A 22,877-nucleotide genomic window follows, 5' to 3' on the forward strand; every position below is an offset into this window, starting at 1 on the left:
TGTTTTCTGGTGCTAAAACTCCATCAGAAGTTAATAACTTGTAGGAAGGGAATACCAAAGTCAAGCAAAGAGCTGCAGCATTGCACTTATGTGTTGAGATGGCTGGCTAGGCTTGCAGGGCTGTTCCAGGGAGATCCAGCCATCTTCCTTGTGCTGTTTTCAGCCTGGAGCAGATCGAGCAGTTCTCCTGAGGGGCATGGGCTGCAGCCCCATCCTGAGGGTTGTGATGCTTGAACTGCACAAAAGCTCCTGCAGCTCTGACTGCCCTCGCCTAGAGAAGCGTGGTGTGGAGAAGGAGGAGTACATTGGGTTCTGGTCCTCATTTGGCATCTTGAGTCATGCTCTAATGTGACTAACAATAGAACTGGCAAAAAAAATCATTCTGAGAGTTTAAGCAAAAGTTTGTTAACAAAATTGCAGGCCAGACCTAGGAATCTGCTACAAATCATGCTAGTTTGACTGTTGCAATTTGGAAGAATTTCGTTATTCTGAGTCCCCTTTCCATCTCTGTTAAATCAACTTTGTTAATGATCTTTTATAAACTGCATTTGTTCATGCCAGCTACAAAACCTTAATGATCTGAGAGCTCTGTTGTCTGTTATATCCTCCTCCAATTCTGAAAGTTTAGTTCTGAAAATATATGGCGTGGAGAAAGTTTATTTCATCTATTTTGATTTCTGTCTGTCTTTTCAATCTCATGAAAAAGGTAATAGCGTGAATTTATTCAGGTAAACAAGATAAAAGAGAGCACAGGGGAATAATAAACAAAAATAAAAGAGTCTTATTGCCTTAGAAATAAGTTAAAGTCTATAATGTATTCATGGTACGATGAGTCTCCTATACGTGTTTTTTATCAGCTGCATACATTATTTTTATTTAATGATCCCCTAGTGTCCTTCTGAGGGGCTTGAAACATGCCCACCTCTTCCTTGCCTCAGTCTGAGATACGCATCACTATTTTAACCACGTTTTCTTCCAAACTTGTCTGTATCATTCAATAATAGATATAACACTATGAAGACTAAAATATTTACTCTTTCTCCCTAAATAGCCATCAGTCTTTTGATGTATGCATTCCCTTTTCTAGCAAGCTCTCTCTTAACATAACTTTTTTTTAAGATTCCTTAAATGGGTCCATTCATTAACAGCAGAAATGGCAGGAAGGATTCCTGCAGCCCTTTTGTCAGCAGAGTTCTCCGGAGGATCTGGCAGCTGCGTGATGGTTGGATTACAAAGTACCAAGGCTAGGAGAGCTCATTTAACAAAGCTCCTGGTCTCCAAAGGTTTGTTTCTCTGCTTGGGTAGCCCCTTCGCCACCTGTGCCATCTGCCACCCAGGGAGAATTCAGTTGATGCTGTTTCTCTGTGCCAGGCAGAACATTTTGCAGGTGTAGCTGGACTACTTCTTCGTCCTTCTGAAAGTCCATTGGAGTGACTGTTGAACAAAGAATAAAGGGAAATAAAGTAGAAATACAGGTAGCAGTGCCACTTGATGGAGTCGAAGCATCCCTTTCTTGGGCAATGTCACAGCAGTGGTGAGTGAACCTGAGCTCTAGCAGCTGTCTGGCTCCCCGGTTGTACAAATCCATACGAGGGGTATTCGAGGAACTGTTCCTTTCTTCACAGTGTAACTTGTTATTGATTTTTCTCCTTGCACCATTTTATTCAGCCGGGCAAGGAAGATTAGGGAGATTATCTTTGGGATATGTGCCATCCAGTTACCTTGATTTTGCTTAAGAGATTACAGGGGTATAAATGTGATGCATCTGGAGGTCAGGGCTGAGACTACACAACCCTGAGTGCTTACATCTGTTGTGCTTCTAATACATTTGCTCCTCTTGATTCTCTATCACTTGCTTCAGGTTAACATGTTCCCAAACTAAAGCACTGAAAGATGATAGAGGGGCAAAATTCTGACACTGGACTGAAAATTGTAAGATTTGCAAAAGAGGAGTTTTGAGATTCTTTTGTATTTGCCTTATTGACTAAAGTGCTACAGTCCTGCCTGCATAGCATTATTTCAGCTAAGCTGAACCTTGCCTACAGTGTTTTCACTTAATGATATTTTCCTGTGTTATCAGCACATTTTACTACACAAAGGAGCATTGACTTGCTGTATGATCCTTGTCGTCTTTTATATCCTTCTGTCTTCAGGGTGTAATTGTATTTATTTGTGTCATAGAGTTTCTTATCACACTTAGTAATATAGTAAACCTTATTAAGCATTTCTTGAATATAAAACTCTGTAAAGTATTAGCAGATTTATAGGCTGATGAGTTACTAAAGGTAGATGGTATGAGGCTGTAAACATTGAAAACAATGCATTTCTCTTCTCTTTCTCTTCCTAACCTCTTTCCTTCCTCCCTTCTATCCTCAGCTCCCCCAAAACCCAATTCTTAATTGTTTAATACTTTTGAACTTCTTGACAGATTCTTGATTTGGTGTTTGTTCAGCTTTCTGTGAAAACACTCAACTACACGAAAAGAGGATGATTTTGGAAAACATTTTAGACTGATCATGTTGATATCTCTGTGTTAAAAGTTTAAGAAATAATTCTCAAACAGTGTGCATGTGTTTAAGAAGTAATATTTGATCATTACTCTGTACTTGCTGGAAGAGTCATTGGGTGCTTGCTCTACCTTGCATGGTTGAACACGTACAGTTCTTTCAATGTCATGTGCACACCCTCTGACGCATTTATTTTGTTTAACAGACCAGATCTGTCCATGTGATATGGGGTTTCTTTGAAGTAATGCTCATGTTTTGATACAATTTAGTCCTCTATACACGTCTTAATTATTTTTAGTATATCTTTGAAACTGTCTTTGTGTTTATTTGAACAACTGTGTCCTCTGCTACTGGCGTAAAGTACAAACATAGCAGCCTACAAGTCCCTGAGAGAGCAGGAGTGGTATATGACCTGTCACTGGATGCCTTGGTTAATCATATCAGTGTTTAATATGCAGTCTTTCATCACTTTCAGGATCCATTTAGCATTTTTGTATGAAAGTGATTTTGATGCCACAGATTACCAGCTCCCCTTAATTCTAATTCCATGGTCAAATTGAAATTCATATTTCTATGGAAAATGTAGCTCTTGAATTAAGACCAGAACAAAATCACAAAAAATCCCACCCTATAACACCAAACATCATCTTTTAAATGATATTTCTCTTTGTGTAAAATCTCAAGTGATTTCAATAACATGTGTTTTTATTTTTCCCATTTTATTGGGGTCATAGACAATAGACACGGAAAGGATCCTGAAAGGTCCTTTTCCAAAGCATGGTCACCTGCCTGACCAGTTCTGGCCAGTCTAAGCTACTCTTAACAACTGCCAAGGATGATGATTACTTTACCTTCCTAAGTAATTTAACCTCAGTGTGTATGACCAGGCCATACTATAGAAGGATATTCTGATGTCTAACCTAAATCTCCTTAGCTATAATTTATAGCCAGTACTTAACTCCAAGTAGACATAAAAGACAGTTTATTCCATTTTCTTGATTGCATAGTGGATTTTAGAGCACTTAGCAGGCTTTGTTACAGATTTTTAGGTATACCTAGCCTAGGGCCTCTGTTGGTCCACTGTTTTGGTCATATGAGTAGTTACACAGATTTTTAGTGCTGAACATTCAGACATCTGTGCTTAGCGTGGTATAACATTACCCAGCAAAGAGTGAAGGATGAAGAATGCATTGTGAGAAAGTGATTTACAGAAGGAAGCACCTTAGCAAGCACAACATAGAAATCTCATGAGGTTTTAGAGGTTAAAAAAATGAGTTTTGGACAATAGAGCTAGTACTGTCTCACAACTATACAAAAGCTTACAACCTAAGAAGATGAGACAAAGCAAATGGAGAATACTGGCCGGCTGATCTTAGGATGTTGTATTTGGTAATCCCAGCCTACTGCTGATACAAAGTGCCATTGGTGACCTTTGCAAAAACCAAAAAGAGAAAGAAGTGAGAATAACAAGAGCATGGACGCTTGGGTCAGCAAGACATGGAACGGAGCAGACGTGGCAGATGGGACAGACCAACAGTAAAGTAGTAGAGGTGAGAGAAAAGACGTCCATGGAGAAATGGGCATGTCGTAGAGGAAACTACGGGGTGGTTATGCCAAACCTGGAGAAAGATTCTGCCTTGGGCTTCTTAAAGAACCTGTTAAGATCACTTGCTGTGTTTTTCTGGCATTTCTGTCTCAGAACAGTTACTAATTCATACTGGGATGGAAATAGTTGAAGTTCTGCCAGACTCTCTGCTTCTGAGTAAATTTTGAGTGTAAGAGAAAAGAAATGTATTAATAGGATGCTAAACAAAAATCTACTTTAGTACACAGTTCAACAAGAAAGCTTTTGAAAACAGCATTGAGCTGTCATTGATAGGAAACCTCACTTAGGTTCTTTTGTGTTGAGATGTGTCAGATATGTAAAAATACTTTAAATTTAACTACGTGATTAGTTATTTAATAACCATCTTTTATTCATATTATAAATCTTTCCATTGTATTATTTTATTTGTATTCATGTCTTTTTTTTTTTTTAATCTAAGTGCCTGAATTGAATCATGCCTGTTGGCTAAAGTGTGACTGCTATGCTTTGCCAAGTATTCAGTGTTTCTCAGTGTTACTTGCATTTTCTTGTCTTAACTGGATTCCTACAGAATTTGGTTTATTTATCTCTTAGAGTTCTACAAAGTTGTTTTCTTGATATATGTGTATATTTTTAGGCCAATTTTCCCCAACTCATATTCTCTTGACATTTTGGTAGCTTTATTTCATATTCACTTCATCACCTTGGTTATTATTTCAGTAATAAGGTGACCAGAACTGTATACACTTTCTCAGTTAAATACCAAGGTCATGAAGAGTTTACAAGTCTTCCAGTTTCGTGACTAGTTGTAATTTTGTATGCAGCCCCAGCATCTGCCTTTATGCTACCATATCCTATTGCGTGGGGGTTTTTTTGTGTGTTTGCTAAGCTTAGTTTAGTGTCACTAGTTCCTGATTGATTTCTTCTGTTTAATATTAGTGTTAAATTATTTTCCCCAACTGTGAATTTTTTGTCTGAGAACTCTGGAGTGAAGAAGCTGGGAAAATGGAAAGAAAACTGTTGCAATATCCACATCTGAATATCTTGAGAAATTAATGCAGAACATTGACTCTCATGTTGCTACTACTGAATATTTGAGTGAAACTGTCTACATAGATAAATTAGCATTACGTATGGTAATATACGTGAGCTGCATGCATGATATGTATTGTCTCCTAAGTGTAACTTCTGGAAAGTATATCTGGTCCTCTTTGTTCTATGATGCTTTACCCTGGACAAAACAGTTCTTAATTATCTAGGTACCTGAGAATTATTTTCTAGATTAGCTTTGTTAATGTTGTTTGAGTCTTTCATTTACTATCACCCAGATCTTGGAAAAGCATTTACTTGTTTTTTATTCTTTTTTCCCTTCTTTTCATGAAGTCATTTCCTACAAAAGTCAAAGCAGATCACAGCTTTTGCACATCACAATTTTTGATCTTCACTAAACTAGTTTGCACTCTGATAACCTGTAGCCAAAAGGCTACGGGTGACTGACCAGCTCAGTGCAGTGGGATGCAGCATGTTGATCAGTATCATGTTGAGAGATTACTGTCACTGAACTTTCAGATACATCCCCCACCTGCCTCTGGTATTAAACTCTCCTGGCCAACTTAAGGTTTCTAAAATAGAAATGATGGAAAAAATAGTCATTTTTGTATCTTATTTTTCTACAGGATTTACAGATAATCAGTACAGATGAAAACCAGGTGTTTGTGGCTGTTCAGGAGTGGTACCAGACAGACACGTACAACCTGTACCAGTCTGACCCACAAGGTGTTTACTACTCTCTCCTGCTGGAGAACGTCCGGAGCACAAAGCAGCCAGAAGAGAACGTCCTGATAGATATTCTGGAGGTAGGTCTTGGTCTCTTCCAATGTATGTAGTCTGTGTGGAGTTTCATTTTTTTGTTGTTACTATGAATGAGTACAACCAATATTGTATTAATATATTTTCACAGTTGTCTTTAATGGAAGAAGACTAGGTTTTCTTTCTTAGTGCATGGTTGCTACTTACGTGTTTCCCTCCTGCCCTGCTAACATGCTGTGTGCTCTGAGAACTCGATTCTTGGTATGGGGTTCCATGGATGTGCAAAACCAGAATTGGCTGGGTGGGTTTTTTTAAGATACTGAGCAGTGGAGCTGGCAGCACAATTTAGTATTGAAGTTATGCAGCTGCCTATGTACAACTTTTTTCTGCTATTAATACCTGATTCAGTGATAGATTTCCTGACTTGGAACAGGACATCCTCGAGCCAGTAGGGTCTTAAATAGTAATCCTGCAAGCCTTGTACTAGGTTGTGTCAGCTCTGACAAGTGAAGAACCAAAAAAATGAGATATTGGACAGGAAATCCACTTGCTTTCAGTAGGTGTCTTGTGCCAGTGACATTTGCTGCGAGACAAACTCTCCTGTAAACAAATCTGTCTTAGATTTTAATATCGGTGTACTTGGCAAAATAAAAGACTGAAGAATATAGCATTTTGGAAGAGTAGCACAGATTGTTACCAATTCTGTTCCTGTTGATGATGATGACATTTAAATGTAATAAGGTGTACACTTGCTCTGGTTCTCTTCTTTCTTGTAGCACGTAGGACTGGCCATTACTGAGGTACTAAACTAATGGACCTTTGGTCTGACAGAGTTCAGCCACTGTTATTATCTAATCTGCCCGGTATTAGGTAAAAAAAAAAGTAAGTGCATCAGACTTCTCTGGAAAAGGTTTGTAGTAATTCAGGGTACAAGTAATATGCTGGCAGAGCTGATACATGGCTGTAATTAGACACTTCTTGGTGGGGAAAAATAATAGCTTTTTTTTCCCCTTCTGCATCTTTGTTTAGCTTTTTCTTTCCAAGGGGCTTTAGTAAAACAAAAAAGTGTATCATTGCCAGTGATAATTTTCCAGAATTTACCTTTTTAGAAGTGAGGCTTCTTAATGAGAGAAGCTGTACAATGTGCGTAGCTACATTCTCACAGAGTAATTTATTGAGAGCTTTGGTTTGTGACTCTTCGCTCCTGGTCACTCCTGCGGGATGCAGAGCTAAAAGGGAATCAGGTGCAATATCTTCTCCCTGTGTCACCTAGAGCGTATAATTTCAGATAAGTTGTACAGAGATGCCAGCCCTGGCCATCCTTTTGTCTACAAGAGTTATTTACTTAAGTCACTTTCACTTACGATTTCAGAATTTTACCATGTTACTAAGGGCATATTTAATAATGTGCAAAATTGAGAGATCCTAGATTACTGTGTGCACTGGATTAATTTGCAGGGATGCACATGATAGTGAGTATTGAAAGACAAAGCACATGGAGCCATATAAATCAATTTTTAGAGCTATTTTTGGAATAGAATTGCGTTATAGAATGCTTTTATTTGCTTACAATAAGAAAGCCTACAGCTTCCCGATAGCTTGTACTATAAATAATTAATGTACATCTTCTTTACTAGAATGTGATCAAGCACTCATATCTACAAGTAACGTATGGATTACACAGTACAAAATAGGTACTAAATATGACACATCTTGCAGTCCTTGAGGATGGGATTTTTTTGGTCTAGCCTGGGTTCACAAGTATCCCATCTTGGGAAGAGGAATCTTCAGTGCAACACAGATAAAGTCCTTAATGGTTGACAATTTTTCTTTCCACCAGTGCATAATTCTCCTTAAAATTTGTGCAGTTCATCTACATTATCTTCTGCTGACCTCACTCCATCTTTTACTTGTACATCCGCTATGAAATCTTTTATAGGTGTCTACTTCTCTGCATTCATTTTCTTCTATGTGCTTTATCTTCCTTTTGGACTGTGTTTCTTTTCATGTGTGTGTGAAAGGGGAATAATTCCCAAATACTTGTTCAAAGCAGGAAAGAAAAAGAAAGGTAAAATATTAAGTGACATGTCCTTGAAATTGCATCAAGTGCTGCCAATGTGAACCAGTCACGAATTCGATGCAAGAGTATTTGCAAAATGGGCACAGTAATGTACTACTTCCAGACTGGGTCTTGTTATGACTCCTCATAGGAGCTACACAAGTTGCAGTATGCATTTTTCATACTTTTTTTTCCCAAACAACAAATAATTTATATATATATATATATGTATGTATATATATGTGTGTGTATATATATATATGTGTATATATATATATATATATATGTATATAAAAATTTAATCACAATCTTCTGTTATATAGCTGTATTTTTTGTGTTTTAGTAACTGCTGCTAACAGACACAGGGGGCTACCTGAACTGTGCTTCTTGCTACCAGCTAGTGTAGAATATTACTTGTCTGTATGATCAGTAATGTAACAATGCAGTAATTAATGTCACAGAATACATAGTCATAGCAGAAAAACAGTTTATGAAATAGTTTTGTAAGGTACAAAGTGCTTTTCTAAGAGTACTGGGGAATCATTAAGCCCTGAACTGTTATGGAAAATAGTTGCCCCAAGAATTAATACAAAAATCCGAACAAAATCAAAGAAAAGGTACTTCTGAATTTCCTTGTGTTCACCTGTCTTGGGTAGCAACTGGACTGCTCATCGAAGTAACTGAACACTCCAAGATGTTTAAATGTCCTTTTTTTCCATAGCACCTTGTTATTCATGTAAATCTTCTCCATTCTTGGTAAAAAGATACTAATGTCCCCATTTTAGATTAGGGAACCCATTCAAGGATTAGAAAGTATGTAAGAATTTGGGTGCCTTGGAATCACAGTTTAATGCAGGAAGTAGATTTGACATAAAGTATTTACAGAAAGACTCGGGCATGTATTTACATAGGTCACAGGGTAAATAAAATAGAAAAGACTACAGGGGGGTGGAGTGTTTTAAAGCTGCCATTTTTAACACACCATAATTTTCTATTAGTTATTATTTTTTAGGCTAGTGTGTACCACTCCAAACATCATACTTCAGAACTTACTCTTGAGATAGATGTCTGAAAATTATTTATTTCAAGCAGAGCTTATGCCTTTGATCCAAAATAGAACTGCTGAAGTGCTGGTCAGCTTTTATCTTTTAGAGCTGCAATGAGAAAAGTTAACTGAGACAGTGGAAGGAATTTTTCCATAACCTTTCTGTGTCTGATTCAAACACTTATGTCCCATATTGTAGAGAGGAGACATTCAACCCAAGCTAGCAATGTAACCATGATAGTCAATTGAAAGGGAAGAGAGAAACTTGGATTGAGATAAACGCAGTTCAACAAAATAACAAAACACTAATATACTACTGGTAAATACATATATATCTATAATGAAAATAGAATATAAAATAAAAGATACTCAGTGGAATTCCTCACAAATTCTGTCTGCACTGAGCAGCCGGACCCAGGAAGCAGCACCTGGTCCTGAACAGCTGATCCTGGAGAGAGGGAAAAAAGAACAAAAGGCAGAAAGGCCCAGAGGCCTCTGCATACGGCAGGATGGCAAAAGGCTGAAATAAATCAAATCCCAAACAGAACTCCCCCAAACAGCTCTCCATCCCGACTCTGAAAAGAACTAACTGTAAGATCCCTACTCTCCTTAAATATGAAGCATGACGCTAATGGGATGGAATATTGTTACTGATCAGTCTGGGTGTCAGTCAAGCTCTGCCCCATCCTTGGCTCTCAGACCAGGGCAATTAAAAACATTAACTCTGTCCCAGGCTGTTATCTTCATGTTCTCAAACTAAGTCCAAACAATGACCGTGCTAGCTACAAAAAAGAAAGGCTTCTAACTGCATTAAGAAAATTAACTCATTTTCAGTCAAGCCAGCACAATTATTTTTAAGATATTTAGTATTGTGTTCACTGGAAGAAAGACATACACAGAAATTGAACCCCAAGTCACTACCTTCACACATAAATGTTTGAACTACCAGACTTTTCAGTTGTATTCACAGCTGTGCTGTCTCTGGAAGACAGAATATGTAATAAAGCCCCAGCAAGATGAAAATGCTTTGAAAGTAAAGAAAGCGGATTTCTCTTTTCTTCCCTTCTCTTCCTTTCCTCACTTGCGCTGCAAAGCAGTGGCTTTTCTAGTATCTTGGAGTTGATTCTGAGCTTCCAGCATCCTGGATAAATAAGCCAACCACACATGCATGGCGTTTAAGGAAGAAGGAACTCATGAGAGAGTGAGCTATGAAAATGTCTATATGGAATTTGGTTATCTAAATGTAAATATATTCCCAAGTTCTAGGGTGTTACCATAACCAACAGAGCATTCTCTTTCTCTGTAGATCTGGATCAGTTCCTTCGAAAAAAGCATACATTTAAAAACAGTAGGTGTCAAATCTGTAACCTGCGGGAAGGAATGCCTCAATGCTGACTTTTGTTAAATGAAAGTCAAAGGGAGATCATTGCTGGTAGCTGGAAAAAAGAAGGGAAGAATAACTATTTCAGATACAAAATAAATAGTAAATCCAGGAATGAATCATGTCAGCAAGTGGCAAATATTCCTGGTTATGCAAATTGCTGGCTATATTGAGCATTTAGTTGTAATGAATGCTTCACTTTTGCACATAAGCAGATTGCAGAGTTGTACTATGCTGGAAATGAGTTGATATGTATTTTCTGGATTTTTTCAGAAATTCAAGAGGCCTTATAAATAATCACAAGGGAAACAAGCACTCTTAAGGAAACCTTCAAATTTAATACAAGATCTTATCTCATGCCATCAAGTGGCATATTAATACATAACATAAACGTTAGGGCTAGAACTAAATGTATTAAGGTGCGATTACAGTTGGGTTGCTTCTAAAATGATCCCCATTAACTTTGACACTCTGAGTGGTAATAGTTTTCTAATACAGGTTATTTTGAAATAAAATAACTAAGTTTGCCCAAGAGAAGAGAAAGCCTGTAAACTTTTTCTTTCCTTTTCCCCCAGAGGTTAAACAGGTGAAGGGAAGGTAAATGTGTGGAGGTATTCTGGGTGTGGAAGTGTTTCAGGTGCTTGAGAGGTGGATTCAGATCTCGTTGTATTTTCCCTGGATGACCTGTCTGCATTTATTTTCTACAAAAGACAATTTTGCTTCCTAATTCAGTGTTCTTTTAAAGGATTTATATTGTGTTTTGTTATTGTAACCTACTTGTGTACTATTTATATGATATGGATCACATGACTTTAGTGCAGAAGTCAGGTTGCTGTTACAAATGTCTTACAGCATTGGTAGAATAACAGAGATGTCCATATTAAAAAAAAATAAAAATGCAGACCTGTAATTCTAATAGTTGTGTACAGCAAAGCCATGCTATCATAATTTTTGTATTTTGCTCTATAAACTACCTGTAATTTGATTAGCCTTCTGACACTGAGAGAACTGAATATCCTTTTTAATGACATTTGGAAATACAAATCAGTTAGTAATTACCCTTCCCTTCCTCTGTTCTCATTTCCTCTTATCCTTTCACCTTTTTTTTTTCTTTTTTTGAAGGTATCATTCACTTTCCTAGTGGAGAGTGTACCTGAGGTACACAGTTCAGAGCCACAAAAGAGCAGCTAATCAGGGATAGTCCTTGTTGAAAAAGCTATGTGTGCTGGTCATTAACACTCTCTCCTGTATGCTACAGGTCAGAGGTGTAAAAGGAGTCTTTTTGGCCAACCAGAAAATTGATGGGAAAGTTACCACTCTGATAACCTACAACAAAGGTCGTGACTGGGATTTTCTAAACCCTCCAGACATCGATATGAATGGAAAACCAACAAACTGCAAACCTGTAAGTGGTTCTTTTTAGCCTGTACTTTCTCTGAAGTGCCCAAGAATTATTTGTATGACAGGATGTGCAGTATTACCACCACTTCAAGAGCTTTGTGCCAAGTTTACCAGCCAAGCTAGCGTGCAAATCTACTTGTGTTGCGTAAGCACTGGTTTCACATCCTGTTAGTCCAGGCATCTTTTTGAGTGAGTAGTCACGACTCTCTGTTAGGCTGCATTTCTTATTGTAGAGCTGACTTTGACACAAAGAGGACATTCTTTCTGGTGTGACAGCCACACAACCCACTTCAGAATAATCATGACAACAGTCATTTGTGTCTGGATATAAGGGGCACATCATCAGTCAAATAGATCTTATCAATATCTCTTTCCATCTTTCATATTTTTGTTTCATCTTAAACTGAGGTAACCTTTGCTTCCCTGGTTTAGAGAATTTTTCACAGTTGCTTGGAAATAAACACCACAGTTAACTGCATGAAAAAGTCATTTTTTTTCAAAGTTGATGTTGTTTCAGCTTGCTTAGATGTCCCAGCTACCCATAATATTTTGTTATTTGCAAGGCTGTACTTGAAAACCTTGTATTTTTCTCACTTACTCTCTTGGTCCTGGGCAAAAGAAATTCTTTCAGTCCTGCCACTTCCAGGGATTTGATCTTTCTCCATGTAACAGAAGTGGAGGGCTGGAGCGGCTGACTGCCTTTTCAAGTGTTTCAGACCGTGCTGTACATTTCAAGGCCCAATCTGGAGCTCTCAGATGAGTGCAGGGGTGGCAATGGCAGCAGCTCCCAGGCGGTGCTGGAAGCCGCTTCTGATGAAGCTCATGGCCAGATTGCTATGAGCAATGTGTCCTTTGAGTGCTTGAAGAGCAAGAAGCAGTAAGTTGCTTAGCAAGGAAGGTTGATCAGATGTGTCCAAAAGTCATTATACTATTTTTCATACTACTTTTTTTTGTTGTTGTTGTGAAAAAGACATTTCAGTACAAACAGTTGTTTTCAATCATCTTTTACCAGTTACCTGGGACCAAAAAAACGTGCAATACTTGTTGCTATTAGTTACATTTTTTAAGCAATTGTTCTGTCACAACGGTTTTTTATACAGTAATTTCATCCTGACTTTTTTGAGTTTGGAAATCTTTGTCCTGAGGCAGTGGCAGACTATGCAAACACCACTAGAGATTCTTGTTAGTTAGATAGCTGCAGTTAATATTTCAGACTGGATGTTGGCTCCATGGAAAATGGCCATTCTCTTTCTCTACAAAGACATAGATTGCTGAAGGTTCTCTCTAACTGGGCTTTCGTTAATGTAGAAGCATAACTGTTACCAGTTGGTTTTGTGTTTTGTTTGTTTGGTTTTTAAAACCTGTCATCTTCTTCCCCCACAAGCCTGATTGCTACCTTCACCTCCATCTCCGCTGGGCAGACAATCCCTATGTGTCAGGAACAGTCCATACGAAGGACACTGCACCAGGACTCATAATGGGGGCAGGTAAATGCATAAAATTATTTTTTAAGACCTGAAATGCGGCAGCAATTCTTTGTAGATGTATCTTTTGGTTTATAACAATACAATATGGAAACATTGCCGATATAAGGCTTTCCCAGCAGAATAATCTATTATTTGGTCTCTTTATCAGGCAATTTAATAAAGTTAATTGAAGTCCCAGAGCTGTGTCTTCTAGGACAGATATGTAAGCGGATATCTGGATGCTCAGGTCATCTGGATTCAGTGCACACGTTCAGCTTTACCTGGCAAACCTGATATCCTTGTAAACTTACACTTGTTATCAGAAATACTTTACAGACAGTAAAGCTTGAATTTCTTCCAGCCTGATCCTTGAAACTGATAATTCTATGCAAATCAGCAGAACTACTAGAACTATAGAAGTCAGATTATTTGGGCCACATCACACACTGTTGGAATTTTACTGTTAGATTTAGGGAGAGTACATCTTCCAGAAATGATCAGAGATCATAAAGAGCTGTGAATGTCAGTTGATCACAATGTGTCTGGGAGCCATCAGTGCCTTGTCCTGTGGAAAAGCTAAATGTATTCTGAGGGTGAAGCAGGTGAATAATTGCCAATGGAGAGAAGGAAGTATGAATACTCTGACAAAATACTGTACAGCAAACTTATTAATAAGGATGTGTACAAGTCTGATCATCAATTTTCAGGACCAACGAGCAGGTGCTAAGAAGGACTACTTGGCAGCTGATGGAAACAGAATATTTACAAGAGAAACATCCTTAGCTGAAAAAATAAAGGACAATAAGGAATATTATTTTGTTTTTTTCCTGAAAGTGGGGTAGAAACAAGTGATGTAAACAAGAGGATAAGAACTAAAAACTAGAAAACAGTTTTCAACCATAAGAGCCTTGAAGTTCATCCTCTCAATAAGAACAGTGTGGCTGCCAATCATGAAGGCAAAAGAAACAAAAATCCCTTTAACATGGAGTTTGGCTACTTTACAGAAATCTTATACAGCACAGCTGCTTGTGGTAATGAAAAATCTAACCTGTGACTTAAGGATAGTTTTGATTCTGTGCTTGAAAATAAAAGCACAGAGACTACTGAACATTGTTTTAATTTAAAAAATAATTAAACAGAGAACAGCTTTAATGCCTAGAGCATTTGGGAAAAGGCCATAACAGGATGTTAAAATTGCATCTTTTAAAACTCATATTTACGAATAAAAATTCCACCCTATTAAAGTTGCATAAATAGTTCTGAGGAATGCATATTTTTAACTTATGTATACGTATAAATTGTGCAGACATAATATTAAATTTTATAGCTGCATATTAAAGTGTTCTTTATAATAACTGCTTTGCTCCCTTTAAGAAATGTAATAGGATTTTGCATTTACATTTGATTTTCGTGCATTTTAATCTTGGCAACAGCTTCTATTTCTCACAGCATCAGCTATGAAATGTGTGTCAATTGATGTGTAAATTTTTACTATAAACTTGTGAAGAACTTTTCTATGAAAAATGTTTAGAGAAGTGTAGATTTTTCAGGTGCTAGTTTACAATAATTGTCTGCTTAGCTTCCAATCCAGATGGCAAATCAAGCAGGCAGTAAATTCTGCACATTCACATGCATTGAGGCAGTGCTGGAAAGTTCAGTTTACTTTTTGTCGTATCAGGCCTAAATACACTGCATACATTGTGATAAATTTATATCAGTTTTCACAAAAGTAGCATACCAGGGTGCTATTAGAAGAAGGATGAGGGAACAGGGAGATGATTGAGCATTTCCAAGTGTGTTTTGGAGTGAAGAAGCTGCAATTCGCTTGGATTTTTCTCATGTCAACATGTTCCCCCATTCTGATGGTGTGAATCACTCCCTTGGCTAAACACATCTGCTTGCCAGGCAAAAACGGTCTGTCTGGGATATTTAAACACAAATTGGTTGTATGTTTGTTCTACACTATGACTACATGTTTACAAATCATGAAATTTTAGCTTATTGTGCATTGACTGAAGAGATGTTACAACTGTATTAATTACCAGTAGTCTAGGCACTATGCATCTTGCTTTTTGGATTAGGTATCTGCATGTATGCTAAATTTAGGTGACTGGAAAAGATTTTCCATATTAGAAGAATTATCGAAGTGTTGCACATGGGGATTATTTCTTTTCACTGTGAGAATGTCTAAAATCACATGTGAAATATGGGTAAATGCAGTGATAAGTAGTGCTTAGAACATATAAATTAATAGTAAATTGTAAATGAAAGTTAACTTCCATATTTGTTTGACCTGTTAGGTACTTGCCAAAATACCTGAGCGAAGACGAACTTTTAATTACGCTCTTGAGATCTGTGTTTTTCACAGCTAAACCGCCTTTCCAGAGAGCTTGGCTGGCCACAGGTCATCACTAAAATACATTGCTTTCTTTCACATCCTTGTGCTATCAACAGCTGACCTGGCGTGTGCAAAGTTATGAATATCTGGGAGAAATATGTTGAAGGGTAGTTTGTAGCCCTGTATTCTAGTTTTCAAGACTGCCACCCCTGCTGGGATAGAACATATGCTTTTATCCAGTTACTTTAAAGTTGGTCTTTACTCAGGACAAGTGAAAAACAAGAGAGGATTTCCTGTATCCCAAAGCAATTTGGAAATGCTTATAAGAATGCAATTAGTAGAAATGAAAGTCGACTGCACTTAATTAAAAAATGCAAAATGCAGACCAAAATGCTTACTAAATTGAAGAAACAAGGTGTCAGAACATGACAACAGCAGAGTCATACTGACTCAGGCCAAGAGTCTATCTAGCACAGTATCCTGGCTCTGCCAGTGACAAAAGCCTTTGGGGAAGTGTGTATAAAGAATTCGGGTGTATATAGGTCCCCAGGCCATGTTTTGGGAGAAAGCCCACACATGGGACTGTTTCTGATATGTTCTATGGTCAAGACACAGTACCAGATTTACCTCTCCTGACTGACACCGCTTGTACCTTAGCCTTCTACTCTCAGACACATCTCTTATGGCTGGGGACATGCCACACACCTTAGTTTCAGCACATCAGACACCATTTTCATGGCCTATAATATAACCCTCATGTTACTTCAGGTAATTTGAACTGAAAACAAAAACCAACCAACCACACCCCCCAACCCTCCTCCCCGAACACACAAACCACACTCCAAAAAGAAACCCAAACCATGGCCATGGCCATGGTAGCACCACCTGGGGAGGGCTGGGGCTGAGTGTTTGGTGGCGTGATCACGGTTGGGTCATGCCAACTGGCCTCAAGCCTGCAGGACAGTCTCTGGCCTTCCTTTATTTAATGTATACGTGGTGCTTGCAATAATGTCCTTATTAGGGACAAAATATGAATCTTTAACAATGTCTTTATCAACAATATGTTTAAAATTGGATGAGAAATAGAGAAAGCAAAGGTGAAGTAAATGCTCTTGGTAATTTGAAGAACATTCTTTCCTGTTCCTGTCATTTAGCGACAAAAAGGATATAAACTTGAGAAGCTTCCACAAGGTGTTTCAAAAAGACGGACCCAATTTCAGAGCAGTAGGGATTTTGAATTGGGTATCTTTTTGAAACACCCTCCATATTACAGACAAAACTTCTTGAAGCTAGATGGCAAACCGCTCAGTATCATGTGTTGGAGGAATTTTCAGGCCATTTAGATCAAAAAGTGATGTTAAAATGATACCATTTGTAGCTCTGGCTTATATAGCATTCAATGATTACCCATTCCAGATGCAGTAACTTTTTCAGTATGAACATGAATTGCCTTCAGTGTATTATATTACCTTTACTTGTTACCACAGATGGATTTTGAGATCTAACACAGACACACTGAAATGACAGAAAACTTTCCGTGTTGTATTTGCACACCTGAGGAGTTACTGCAGACATTTTCAGCTGCAATAAGGGTACAGGTTTTGAGGTGATTCAGCAGGCAAACAGCACAGGGTGTGCAGTACAGTCTGTACACTTCAGGACGTGCTGGGAATGGTACTTACAAACTGTAACTATTGGCTTCTATTTGGCTGTTTCTCACCTTCTGTATCATTTGGTCATGACATCACTTTTGTGCATGTGTTATTGGTTGTCACACTTACAAATAAAGTTCATAATTCCACATATATATAGCATGGAAACTTTCAGGATTCTTTGGTTGTACTTTCTGAGTGTTGCTGTGCCTTTGTAGTCATTTGTTTGCAATGTTATTAATGTCAGGGTTTTTTGCATTTCATTTGATACGAATTGGAGCTGCTGTAAAGGGGTTTATGGAGTGCTACTATGCTTAGTCCAGTAACATGACACACTGCGAGGTAGCTTGAGCCTTGAAGTAAAATTATGTGTTTTACTTTACTTCTCAAAAATAATGGAATGTCCCAAATCTTTGAAGTTATGTTTTATTAGCATATAAAAAATTAAAAAAAAATGTAACTCTTTAAACAGAGAAAACTCATAACTCTTGTGAAACACACGTTAAATAGAAAGGTTTGCAAATAAAACCGCAGTGAGTCCACTAAGTTCTTTGAAGGACTTAGTTTTATTCCAGTTCTACTTTTTCAGGCTGATAGCTTTCAAAGATGCCCTTGGCTTAAACTAATCACACACCCCTCTGTTTTCCTATGGAAGTTTCCTTCTGCCTGTCACTCCTGAGATGTGGCTGCTTTCCCCCGCAGATAACCCCCTGTGCTTTGCAGGAGCCTCCTTGTCTCCATCGGTGATGCAGATTTCTTGCTTGCTGCCTCACCTGCTTTTTCCTTCTGAATCCACTGATTCTGTTTTTCCACAAGACATTGTCTGTGGTGGCAAACCACGTTGTCTGCACATAGCAAACTGTGATTAAATTGAAAACTTTTATCCTCAGCTACAGAAAGGGTTTTCTTATGTGCTCAAAGACTTGACTTTATAAAGTTTGCAAAATTATGTAATATAGCTGTGTCTCCTAAAAAATCTGGAAATATTGGAAATTGCAGCCTTCATTAATGCACAGAACATTATGTCAGCAATTAGAAGTTCCTGCATGCACCTCCTCTGGGTTTTTACCCTGGGCCTGGGGATGGGCTACTTTCAGAGGTCAAAGAGCAGTGAAGTCCTTTTTCCCAAAGCAGTGCACCAATCTTTATGCCAAGTCTGTCACCACCTGTGTTTTTTGACAGAATGGCATTTCTCTTTAATGATAATTGAGTTCACCAACCCCTTTTGCTCTTTTACCGAGAAAAGGCAATAAAGGTAAACCCACAGCTGGGTAGAAGTCCTGTCTGTCTTGTTACAGAGCTGCAATTGCAAAGCTGTTGCTAATATCTTTCAGTCATTACCATATCAGCTGGATATAAAAGGCTTTCTAATGAAGCACAAGTTGATGCTGTTTAGTTTACAGACTAATTTTCCATTAGCTAAAGCAATTTACCACTTCACTCTTTAAAGTGCAAATCCATAGCAATTCTCAAAATGAAGACCTACTCATCCAAGTAAATTTCAGGAAGTGGTGAAAAGAGATAGAATAAACAGCATTTATCCGGAATCAAAACTAGCAGTGCCTTCATTGAAGGTATCTGTGCAAAGAAGGGTGTGGACTGACAGCAATAATTTAGATTCTAGCAAGCAAATAAATACTTCTGTCCTCAGATATCCCAAAGAAAAAGTTCTGCAAGTAATTGCAGAAGCACAAGAATATACTCATTTGCAGAAACTACATATACCAGTGAAAACTATGTAGAGGAAAGTACCAATAGCAAAAGAAATACGTTTTGTATAAACAGCAAATCAAACTTTCCTTCCCTTCCTTCAGTCCTGAGAAGGTGATTTCTCATTCATACCTCCTCCTAGTGACCAGGTTAATCTTAGTTATACAAAGCTGATGGGATCTGGTCCTACTTCCTGATGAGATCTGAGATGTGGGAAAATAAGATCATTTTTCTTCATCTTTGCTTATATGAGTTTTTAGGATTCAAAGTGATGGTAAGTTCAAAATGGCCATTAACCAAATAGATGTAAATAAACCTATGTTTGGGAAGAAAATACAACTAATAATTTTCCATTAGCTAAAGCAATTTACCACTTCACTCTTTAAAGTGCAAATCCATAGCAATTCTCAAAATGAAGACCTACTCAGGTGCTTTCATTTTGGAACTGTCTCATTAGGCAATATTCACATCGTAATCATGTTTAATTGTTGGAGGTTTTTCTCTTATACTGGAAGATCTGCCTAACTGAATGCAACATGACTGTATCAAAAAGATGTAATTTTCCAAGGACTACTGGACAGAATATACCCAAAAGTTGAATCTGTTCTTAAAAAAAAAAAGAAAAAACAACAACAAAAAACCAAAACACCAAAAAAACCAAAAACCTTTTCATTAGACCTATGGTCCTTCATTTTGAACACTGATGGTGTGGTTATATTAATAATTCTCTGTCATTTCCATCATGGAGGCTTCATTTTGTCTGCTGATATCACTAGAGCCTTTGTTTCTTAAAGCTAGGCAGCATTGTGGAGAAATGATAACCCCGTTGTAAAGCCATGTGGTGGCCCTCACTACAGGTACCAAGCCAGCGGTGGGAAGGTGAGACCATGAACCTCCCAGGCAAGTGCCCCGAGCCTTGGTGCTGGCTTAGTGGTTGGCTGCTTCATGAAGGTGTTTTCAGGCAAAGAATAGGGGCTGTTCACTACACAGTTACCCATATATCTTCCCTTCCCACTTGCCACAACTGCTGTCACATCCAATGACAGTCATGAGGGTCATCGCTGCACTATGAGCCTGTGCTGATGTTGGCATATTTTTAATCTTACAGGTTTTACATGAACTCCATCCATATGAGCCTGGTTCTTAAGTATGTGTTCAGTTCACATCACCTTCATACACTGACTTTATCTAATCTCCTCATTGCCTACAGGACTATGATGTTATTTTCAAAATGACATGGCCAGCTAAATCAGTGCTGGATTACTTGGTAAATGAGAGAAGATGGAGTGGTTTGGAAAGATTGAAACCCAAGAAGGGACAGGGGCATCTTCTGAAGTGTTAGCTGCAGTTGAAAGAAATGAACTAACTGCTATAAATTCCCTAAGTCAGCATAAGGAATATCCTAATACAGTCTAGGCTATATTTAGGGTTAAATACCATGGAGTTATACCGTTAAACAGTGGAGGACATGCAGTCTTGATAGTCCAAGTAGAGCATGTATTTTGGGCAGTGAACACTGTCATTCCTCTCAGAAACATTTCAGCACTAATGAGCACACTCTGCACAAACAGATCTGTTTTGATGGTAAAAAACCAGCTACTTATGTAACACAGAAGTGCGATTTCACACTGCTAACCTAATCTCAAGTGTTTTCTTTCCTCATCTCTCCTGCTTAAGAGGATCTGATAACTTTTATCTTATTTTTACTGTAAAAACATGCAAACCATATATTTAAGTCAAAGTCCCCTGGAGGATATAATTTAGAAAGAATTTATCTATGATTGCTTCTCCCCTAGAATACTGCAAACTGCCTGGTGGTTTAATAGTTTGCTATTTGAAATATTGCTTGTTAAAAGATGGAGGTCTTGGTGTTTGGAATTGCATTTGCTAAGATCTTCTTCCATAAGTTTGTTTTAATACTTCTGTTTGCTTTGCAGCAATCTGAATGCTAGCTGCTGCTCCTCAGTGCTTTTCTCAAAATATTCAGTAGCTTCCAGGTTAATACTTAGGTAAATCAAGTGATTCTGCTTTAGATTCTTTTGAATTTACACATTTTTTCAAAGCCCCTTCCCCGTCTTTTCAGTGTTACATATTTCTCCACATTCCAGATTTTGTCACCACTTCATAAAGTCTTGCAAATAAAACATTTTTTATTTTAACAATTCAAGTTCTAGATGAATAATTTCACAGAATGTGATTGAGGTTAAGATATGGCTTCTGATTTTGTGTGTGTTTCAGACTTGCATCTTAAACACATGTTCTTTTCTAATAACTTTTCAGCATGAAGCAACAAAGCTAAAATGTTGGTTTGACCTCTCAATATTAGAATTATGCCTCGTTGGTCCCACCTATAGACAGTTAGCAATGTAAAGAAAGAATTTGTGAGTGTACAGACATGTTTTTAAGAGGATTTTTCTGGTGCAACCAGAAATGAAGCCTGCTGATCATCTGAGTTGGTTTCTTGCTCTGACCTAGAAGCTTCTCACTCTGACTGGTGTCAGGACTAGATCCAACCTCTCTTGCTCATGTGTGTGCAACCCTTGTTTCCTCCTGTTTTCTGACAGGTAACCTGGGGTCCCAGCTGGTTGAGTATAAAGAAGAGATGTACATAACGTCGGACTGTGGGAACACGTGGCGTCAGGTAGGAAATGGAAGCCATCAAAGGCACCTAGAAATAATTTTAAAGTACCAAAAATGATTACTTTTGTAATGCTTAACTGATCTTTTTACACCCAGTGTTTTGAGGGAGATGGCTGGTATTATCCCCATCTTACTTGGAAACTGGAAGAGATTAAGATGGTGATTTGCAAAGACTCAAATTTGTTGGGCTGTCAGGTTTTGCGGGAACTCAAATATTTTGGTCTCTTTAAAGATCTTATAAGTATCTTGTATAAAAACATAGAGTCTGTTTAGGTTTTTAATGATTTTAGCAATCTTCCTGTGCTAAGGATAAAGTAGACTTGGGCTGCATATTGCAGTACAAATAGTCCAAGCTAAAAGACATGATTTAGGTAGAAAGACAGAAATTTTCCTGCTTCGTAGTCTGAAAACTGGTATCTAAGCTTAAACTTTGTTCTTCATTAAAACTGAGAAAGCAAAAAGGGTTTAAAAAAAACCCCACAGACTTTGAATGTGTTTTAATATTATTTAATAAATTCTGTGACGATAAACAACAAATTATTGAAAAGAAGAACAGTAATGTAGTAGCTGTAATACCATTTGAATTCTAAATGTTTTTTTCTTCAATTTAAACATTGCACCTTTATTATGTATTTTTTTTCCTAAATTTCTCTATCTCAGCAAAGCTTAACCACAGGAATATATTCTTTCTGTGTGTATATGATCTGGAATGCATATATAACATGTATCCAGGAGGAAAAAACATACAAAATCCACAAACCAACCAACGACAACAAACACACAGAAAAACCCCACAAAAAAACACAAAACAACAAAACACCCTCAAAGGACAAAAGCATATCAAAAAGTCATTTAATTTCAGTTAAAATAGTGTTTTAGTGTACAACTGAAATAAAATTAAGCAATATTGTTTTCTGAGAACAAGTAAGTGTTACTAACCTTGAGGACTTCAAGATGAAAAGACAAAAATACAGTCAGTTTCTTATATTGTTATTGTAGGCTGCCATTAATACTCAACAGAAGGACGTTTTTAAAGAAATACGTTATTTCTGTCATGATAATGTTCTTTGAGTTTAAAAGATAAAATTTTATGGAAAATTCCTTATTGAAATCTAGCAGATGATAAGTAGGTGTTTAAATGCAAACACTTCCCAGGATTTACAGTGGGTATTTAGTTGTTTAGTATTTTCTAGAGGCTTCTCTAATGATTTATTGTCACCATTTGCCGAAGTTCTCTCATTTTTCTGGGGTGAAAAATAAGAATGAAAGAGTGAAGGGGATCAT

The 22,877-nt window shown here is 37.6% G+C and overlaps 1 protein-coding gene across 1 annotated transcript in view; it reads left to right on the top strand.

Annotated features, from left to right (window-relative positions):
• SORCS2 (sortilin related VPS10 domain containing receptor 2) overlaps positions 1 to 22,877 on the top strand; it is a gene marked incomplete at both ends in the record, with an annotated part of 545,731 nt that overhangs the window by 470,415 nt on the left and 52,439 nt on the right. Inside the window, 4 exons of the mRNA XM_080344448.1 lie at positions 5,769 to 5,948; positions 11,645 to 11,791; positions 13,172 to 13,274; positions 21,518 to 21,594. Coding sequence (XP_080200574.1) covers positions 5,769 to 5,948; positions 11,645 to 11,791; positions 13,172 to 13,274; positions 21,518 to 21,594 — 507 coding nt within the window. The remainder of the gene's footprint in view (positions 1 to 5,768; positions 5,949 to 11,644; positions 11,792 to 13,171; positions 13,275 to 21,517; positions 21,595 to 22,877) is intronic.

The sequence above is a fragment of the Nesoenas mayeri genome, assembly GCF_963082525.1.
Source record: "Nesoenas mayeri genome assembly, chromosome: 4".
NCBI lineage: Eukaryota > Metazoa > Chordata > Aves > Columbiformes > Columbidae > Nesoenas > Nesoenas mayeri.